Source organism: Sinocyclocheilus anshuiensis, unplaced genomic scaffold, assembly GCF_001515605.1.
Source record: "Sinocyclocheilus anshuiensis isolate Anshui unplaced genomic scaffold, SAMN03320099.WGS_v1.1 scaffold1102, whole genome shotgun sequence".
NCBI classification, from domain to species: domain Eukaryota; kingdom Metazoa; phylum Chordata; class Actinopteri; order Cypriniformes; family Cyprinidae; genus Sinocyclocheilus; species Sinocyclocheilus anshuiensis.
This window is the reverse complement of record NW_015539924.1, coordinates 360,145-368,780: the sequence shown is the minus strand read 5'-3', so window position 1 is coordinate 368,780 and position 8,636 is coordinate 360,145. Positions and strand designations below refer to the sequence as shown.

The following is an 8,636-nucleotide window of genomic DNA, read 5'->3' as shown; positions in this document are numbered from 1 at the left end:
TGCCCCATTATTGGTCAACATATATTCAGTGAAATGTTCAGATGCATTTTTGCTTACACAGAAATGCTTTCAAAAATAATGGCATAAATGGAGTGAAAAGTGACAACCAGTCCATATATTCACAGCATGTGTTTATGATCATCTGAGTGCATTATTATCTATATAATGAGTGAAGTTGGAGTTTAATGTCATGTGATGTTGGGACTCGGTGGGCGGTGCCTGCGCGCTCAGAAACACGCTGCTGTAGTTCAGAGACTAACACAACTCTTAGCGCACGGCGACGACTCGTCTGTCTAGCTGATAAAGTTTTACCGCGTGTAACATTTTATCAATGTGACAGTGCAAAGTAAAACCGGTTTCTTGGACCTCGATGTGAGTTATGGAACAAGAAGAGAGCAAAATCTCGGTGTGGGTATGCCGGGAGGAGAAGCTGGTGTCCGGACTGTCCAGACGCACCACCTGCGCGGATGTAGTGAAAGTGCTGATGGAGGACCAGAACTTCCAGAAAGGCGCGATGCTCACCGGTCCTCCACAGTCGTACTGTATCGTGGAGAAATGGAGGGGTTTTGAGCGGATTCTGCCGAATAAAACCAAAATCCTGCGGCTGTGGAGCGCCTGGGGCGACGAGCAGGAGAACGTGCGCTTCGTCCTGGTCAGGAGCGACGCGTCGCTGCCCAACAGCGGACCGAGGAGCGCCGAGGCGCGGGTCGTGCTCAGCAAAGAGAGCCCTTGCACTACCAGAGCCACCATGCAGATTACACCGGGAAAACAGCGGAGGATTGTGCGGAAGGCTTTTAGAAAGTTGGACAAAATTAATCAGAAGAGAGAGGAGACTTCAAAAGACAAACCATCAGCGGACAAAATGGAAACGCTCGTCCATCTCATTATTTCGCAGGATCATACTATCCGACAGCAGATAAAGCGAATAAAAGAGCTGGATGGTGAAATCGAGAGGTATGAATCGAAAGTTCACTTTGACAGAATGAAAATACACGGCGTAAACTACGTGCAAGACACTTATTTGCTCGACCAAGGCTTGGATAGCGATTCCAGCGCGCATCCGGACGCGTCCTTTGCGCAGTTTGAGGAATACGCGTCACGCTGCGACCAAGTCATTCAACTTCAGGAGGAACTGGCCGAGAGGGAGGCTCTGATGGAGATACTTACAGGTGAAATACAAGAAGAACTCAACCACAGGTGGATGAGACGGCTACAGGAGGAGCTTTCCAACAAAGACGCGGAGAGCAGTGGAGAAGAAACGGCTCTCAAGGTGACTTCGGTCCCAGTTGTGCCGGACCTCCTAACAGACAATGAACCCCAATTAGAGGAGGAGAGGATCAAAACACAACTGGATACGAGTTTATACATCGGGCTGCGCTTGAACACCGATCTGGAGACGGTGAAGAGCGACTTGGATATGAGTCAGGAGCTTTTGGACGCGAAAGAAAAGGAGTTGAGGGAATTACTCGAAAAGGTTCACAGATTAGACGAGTTGGAAGAGAAACAGGCGGAAGACAGCAAAGATGAGGGAGAAACCGAACAGATGCCTTCCGTAGACAATGTTTGGGTAGAGCAGGCGAGGGGACTGTCCAAAACCTGCACCAATGATGATGATTCGGACACCGGATTGAGTTCAATGCACAGCCAGGACTCGGATAACACACCTGTTTGCGAGTCACTTGTGTGACAAGACGATTTAGAATCATTCAATACGGCGCGAACTCAGGGAACATTTCGCCTCTTGTTGATTTCACGAATGTTCTCTCTTTATAAGAGAGGAACGCATGTAAATTATACCAGTCTAGTGTGTTATGATCGCCTCACTCTCTAGTTGCCTCACTTATACACATGGAGAATAGCTTGTAAGGTGCAGCTTGCAAAATTGTAACTAATTAATCAATGCATAGACTGAGATGTCCACTGTGTGCTGACTAATGTTGCAGTACCAGCAGTATGTATTTGTTTTCCGTTGCCTTATGTGTAAAAGCTAGCATTAGAGTTTTGTGGTTTTTTATTTCTTCCCAAATGTTATATAATGTATTCAAAATGGACATTGTTTCTCTTCTGGGAAAAACAACAACAACTAATGACTCATCGTGCACTACACTGATTTTTATCTAATCAGATGTTCTCTAGAAATAAGCAAATAAAACATCATAGGAATTCGTAGTTGATGCATTTGAAGTCTATTGGCTTTTAAAAAATAAAATCATGAGCCTTTCAATATGCCCCACCCACACTTCCTTTTCAACAGGAGGAACGCTGACCAGTGCAGCTGTAGCTATGGTACAAACATGAACCATGAGTTGCTAGTCAGTTGCAGGTGGTGTTATGGGGTGGGGCATTCTGACTCTATAGAGCATCTAATTGGACAAAAATCTGTGTAGTGCGGGATGAGTCATCAGTATTTTTGGTCAGTTTTACCAGAAGAAAATTATTAAAAAAAAATTTTTTTTCTCAACGTTTAGCATATAGAATTCCTAGAATTAATGCACATGGACTAAAAACCACAAAACTCTAATTTTGATTTAATGGGGTCTTGAGAATTATTTATTGTACAACATTTAGGCAGATCAAATATCTGCATTGAGTAACTATGTGCTAATCCCTTCCATGTTCACCAGCTGACTAATTAGAACAATTCGCTAACAGCTTTTACTCAAGGAATCAATTTGCATAACCAGAAAACATCCTGTGCTGTGGGAACTGATGTTGTGGGAATCAAAAGGTGCATGCACCGGGCTGCTGTTTATTCATACTTCTGAGGAGCTGATGCGTGAATCCCTGTTTGCTCACAGTAAAAAGAAAGACTGAAGCAATTTCAATGAGACAGCTCCAATTAAACGAAATGTACAGTCTTCTAGACATACTGGAATTTGCTGTCAAGTCATTTCTGCTTTTTTTTCTTAGTCATGAGGGACCTTTTAGGATCAAATGTCATTGACTAATCTTATACAGTACATATGATTTCTCTATTGCAACTAATAGCAAAATTATCAAGTGGAATGTTTTTGAATGCTGTTGTAGCATTTCTTCTAAATTTGTGGATAATTTATTAATTATATCTTTATATGAATTAGAATTAACTTCAGAATTAAACTTTAAAATGAAGTGTAGTACAAATGCATTATAAAACATATACTCACTTAAAACATGCCAGAAACTGTACATTTTGCTCCAGTATGACCTCAGCATCATAACCAACACAGAGTTTCTTAAGTTTGGGCAGGGCATCCATCCAACGCAATGCAGCAGAGTCACCGAGTTCAGGGATTCTGTGCTGTATGAAGAGGATTTAAGAGTTAAGCCTTAAAAGTGATGTTTTAAAACACAGGAAGAAAAGGGAAAGAACCGCCCTCCCACTTCATTCTCAATTGAGAGATGAATTATGACATTTGGAAAAGCCCTAATATGTCAGCTCCCAGATAAAAGAGGATATTGTATATAAGAGGAGTGTTTTATGTTCGACCGCAACAAACTTTAAATCATATAAACATCAAATTAAAGTTGAATAGAAGTCCTCTGTTTGCTCTATGATTTATGCTCTTAAATTGAGCAGATTATTTGTTAAAAAATAATTAGCCATTTAAAATGAGGCAAATCCATCAGAAGTCATATAAAAGGGGAAAATTCTGGGTCTGGCAGCAGGGAGTTCTGTGATTAAAGTCGAAGAGGAGGAGGAGGAGGGGGACAGATGATAAAGCGCCATTAATCTGGATTGGATTGAACCATTTCAAATAAACAACAGCTCTGACGGGTTTGGAAGAGATTCAAGAACAGCTGGACGAGCAGGGAAGCACAGCGTGCCAATGTGGGACAAACAGCGGCCGTGTTGAATCAGGCGACACGCTGAGAATGACTTTCAACAAAACCTTCAGGATTGTTCTTGGAATCACAAGAACTGCTGTATTGTACAAATGTAGATCTGATGTTTGCCATTATTTATGGTCCTGTTTATCTGTGTAAAATAAAAGCAGGGGATTGTGACAATAGCCCAGCATGTTCAGAGTGAGTTCAGAGCCGACGCAGGCTCATTACACGAGAGTAATTGAGATCCCCATACAGTTTTGGCAGGATCAAAGACGTGTCATTCAAAAAGTCCTTTAAGCACTTTAAATTACATCTCACAATGAGATAGTAATACAAGACAGTTCATTTCAAAGGGGCACGTTCAATAACCGCTGTCATTCATTACAGGAAGTGATGCGTGAATGATTGACACATGAAAAAAATACCTCAAAGGCAAAAAAGTGTCAATTTTGGACTTAGCATCAAAGTTAATGTGTGAAATGAGCTGTAATTGTTGTCTTAGATTTAGCTTAGATTACCACAGCGTAACGAACAAATTTGAACCTCTCAGGCTAGAATGAAGCTGCCATTGTTAGCAGTATGTAGCATTTAACTTAAAGAAAAACAGGCTATGTAGCTTTTATCGTAAGGAATGATAATTCGGGTTTTCTTGATAAGGAACTATTGGTTTCCAAAGCAACCATTACAAACAAGCAAAACAAAACATAGAGGGAGAGAGAGAGATTTATATATATATTTTTGTTTATGTTTATGATATATTTATATATATATATATATAGATGGATAGAGATTTTTAGTAATGTTTAGAAATGACTGATGAAAATTTACATCACAGAATGGACTTAGCATCAAAGTTAATGTGTGAAATGAGCTGTAATTGTTGTCTTAGATTTAGCTTAGATTACCACAGCGTAACGAACAAATTTGAACCTCTCAGGCTAGAATGAAGCTGCCATTGTTAGCAGTATGTAGCATTTAACTTAAAGAAAAACAGGCTATGTAGCTTTTATCGTAAGGAATGATAATTCGGGTTTTCTTGATAAGGAACTATTGGTTTCCAAAGCAACCATTACAAACAAGCAAAACAAAACACCTCCTAATTTTGTCCAACCTCCTTATTTCAGACACCCATTTCTGATATATATATATATATATATATATATATAGATGGAAAGACATAAACTCACATGCTACATTTATGGCAAAACAATATTACCAGCAGCAATCCGTAATTTTAAAGGGGGTGGCACGACTGCTGCAGATGTCAAAATAAAATTTACTGTGCCACACATTAAGCCTTGTAAACTAAATAATACTACTTTTTCATTCCCGTTCATGTTCAAAAGTTTCTCAACAAGCCTGCAGGCAGATAACATAATCGAATCACAGGAAAAAAAATAACCTTATAAGATTTTTCCCCTTCAAATCAGTGCCTCAAGGCAATATGCTGGTCATACAGAATAATTAGAGGGAGAGAGAGAGATTTATATATATATTTTTGTTTATGTTTATGATATATTTATATATATATATATATAGATGGATAGAGATTTTTAGTAATGTTTAGAAATGACTGATGAAAATTTACATCACAGAAACAAATTACATTTTAAAATATATTAAAATAGAAAACAGATATTTTAAATTGTAATAATATTCCCCCATCAAATAAATGCTGCCTTGTTAAACATGAGACTTCTTTCAAAAACAATATAAAATCTTACCAACCCCAAACTTTTAAACAGTAGTGTATATATATTAAATGTTATATATTAACATGTGTCTTTGATGACGTCATTCAGCAAAACTATTAAACACTGAAGGTGTTTTCCTGCCCTTCCCACATCTGCTAAGGTGAATTCCTGCTTTCCCATGATATTCAGTCTGTGGTGAAGCAGCACTAACAGGTTTCAGTACGTTCAGTCATAATGTCAGCTGATGAACTTGTTATATATTCAGCAGCTGGGAATGAAGCACTGTTCAGTTAGCACAGAGCTGCTGAGCATATTACAGCACCCAGGTGCACAGACACACACAGCTGCACACACACCTGCCTGGGACAATCTCAGCAAAATAAAAAAATACAGGTCAAATTATAAACATGTTTGTATGGAAAAGGAATGAAAGGTGTCATGACAGTGCATGTCAGGGAAATGAGCCAAGAAGCTATACAATATATATATGCAATATAGAAAGGTGTTGAGAGAGCACACAAGCAAAACTATACCAAAACCAAACTATATTATTTAAAAAAAGGATGGATGTTTCATAGTCAGAATGAACACTTGGAAGGATGAATGTTTCAAAATACACGGAGTAAAGCTCTGTAATTGCTATGACACAAATGCACGTGCACATGCAGATTGAGCGCTGAAATCTCTCTGAGACATTAAATGCCCTCATGTGACTTGCACAAGAAGATTATAAATAATAGTTTCCTCGGGCAATGCCTCAAGAGAAGATTAAGATCGTCCGGTAGCGAAGTTTAGTTCAATTCCAAACAATACACAGACGGCATGGTGAAAATATTAAAGCTAGCAGAGAATCTGGCTATATCACTCACAGAGATGAATTTATTTCCAACTGTTCAGCCATGTGACATGTTTTTTTTTTTTACATTACTTGGCATTGTGACTGATTTCCGCTCAGATTATGCTTGGAACACTTTTGTAAACAATAATAAAATTATACTAGAAGAAAATAATATAATAGAAATAGAAAAAAACAAGAAAAAATAAGGGATAAACTGATGTTTGTTTTAATTGAGTTTGAATGTGAGAAGAGATGGTGGGGGAGGGATTTGTAGTATAAAGAGGTCATCCACAATACCTTGTTTATTTCTCTGCATTTAACCGCAGTGATTTACAGTAAAGGAATGTAGGTTTGTAATAAGGATTACTCATTTACAAAAGGTAAACTCATCTGGCCTGCTGCCTTGACCCCAGTGACAGCCAAAAACAAACTCAGTCGATGAGGAAACCAGTTTTGTCTGAGACACAATGTTCCTCAGAACGTGGTTCTACTTCACTGCATTTTAATTATTCTTCTATGTAAAAATGTGTTATGGAAGCACATTTCCGTCAAGCAATAAAAATAAAATAAAAAGGAACTTTGTGATTTTTTACTTTGTGATTTTATCTCACAATTCTGACTTTTTAAATCTTTTAATTGAGTTTGAATGTGAGAAGAGATGGTGGGGGAGGGATTTGTAGTATAAAGAGGTCATCCACAATACCGTGTTTATTTCTCTGCATTTAACCGCAGTGATTTACAGTAAAGGAATGTGGGTTTGTAATAAGGATTACTCATTTACAAAAGGTAAACTCATCTGGCCTGCTGCCTTGACCCCAGTGACAGCCAAAAACAAACTCAGTCGATGAGGAAACCAGTTTTGTCTGAGACACAATGTTCCTCAGAACGTGGTTCTACTTCACTGCATTTTAATTATTCTTCTATGTAAAAATGTGTTATTTATGGAAGCACATTTCCGTCAAGCAATAAAAATAAAATAAAAAGGAACTTCTGATTTTATCTCACAATTCTGACTTTTTAAATCGCAATTCTGAATTTATTTCTTACAATTTAGATTTTTTTTCCATGAAAATCAGAAATGCAAGATATAAACTGAGAATTGCGAGATAAAAATTCACAATTACCTTTTTATTGTTTATTCCATGGCGGAAATAAAACAATATAGAATTGCGAGATGTAAACTCAGAATTCAGTAAAAAAAAAAAAAAAAGTCAGAAAAGTGAGATGTAAACTTGAAATTGCTAGACAAAAAGTCAGAATTCTGAGATTATATATCATTTGAGACTTTTTTTCTCAGCAAAGTCCAAACTGTGAAGCTAAAATGCCACAGTTAGCTCCTTTATTTATTTAGTTATTTATTTAAATTCCATGGCAGAATGGGCTTCTGTAGTTATTAGCCTATTTTTGATGTTGCAGGGCAGTGAAACAACTTTTTGAACAAAGTTGCACTACAGAGTTCTGGCATGAAACTCTAGATGGAGCAGTCCGATAGGTCTAACTCAATCTGACCTAATGACATAACATGTCTGTGATGATGTGCTCGCCACGGCGGCACATATACTAAAAATTGGATCGATACAGAGAAGATTATCATGGCCCCTGCGTGAAGTCCGTGAAGCGCTCCATCTTTTGGGGGGAAGTCGTGGCCTAATGGTTAAAGAGTCGGACTCGTAACCTAAAGGTTGCGGGTTCGAGTCTCGTACCGGCAGGGATTGTAGGTGGGGGGAGTGAATGTACAGCGCTCTCTCCACCTTCAATACCACAACGGGTGTGTGTTCACGGTTTGTGTGTGTTCACTGCTGTGTGTGTGCACTTTGGATGGGTAAATGCAGAGCACTAATTCCGAGTATGGGTCACCATACTTGGCCACATGTCACGTCACTTTTTTTTTTTAATCACATGGCACAGCTGATTGGTTCTCTCCTGTATCGGTAGCCAATGAGCTCGCTGCTCAACATTCAAATATATGACTAGTGCTTGCCGTAGCAGTTGCAGCGCACTTCAGAAACCCTCCACCTTCCCCAGCTCCACCTGATCTGCTACGAGGTGTTTCATGTACGCTATATGGGGTTATTTCATGTATGTTATATTTGCAGCAGCAATATTTCTTACATGCTCACAGCAGCATGTTGTGGATGCATTGGCAGTTGCAAGTCTCGGTACTTGCTCTGCCGCAGCAACAGCAGCAGCAGCAGCAGCAGCGTAGCAGATCTATTCCGCCAAGACCAAATACATTAAAGGGGTCATATGATGCGATTTCAAGTTTTCCTTTCTCTTTGGAGAGATACAAGCTG

The 8,636-nt window shown here is 39.0% G+C and overlaps 1 protein-coding gene across 1 annotated transcript; it reads left to right on the top strand.

The window, feature by feature from the left end:
* The first annotated feature begins 276 nt into the window (after positions 1 to 276).
* Positions 277 to 3,979, top strand: LOC107686636 (ras association domain-containing protein 10-like). The gene has a single exon (XM_016483700.1). The coding sequence runs from the start codon at positions 380 to 382 to the stop codon at positions 1,685 to 1,687; it is 1,308 nt and encodes a 435-aa protein (XP_016339186.1). The 5' UTR covers positions 277 to 379; the 3' UTR covers positions 1,688 to 3,979.
* The last annotated feature ends 4,657 nt before the right edge of the window (positions 3,980 to 8,636 follow it).

Bases quoted from the DNA above. Each gene is read 5' to 3' on its own strand.
- LOC107686636 (XM_016483700.1), top strand. From the start codon at position 380: ATGGAACAAGAAGAGAGCAAAATCTCGGTGTGGGTATGCCGGGAGGAG.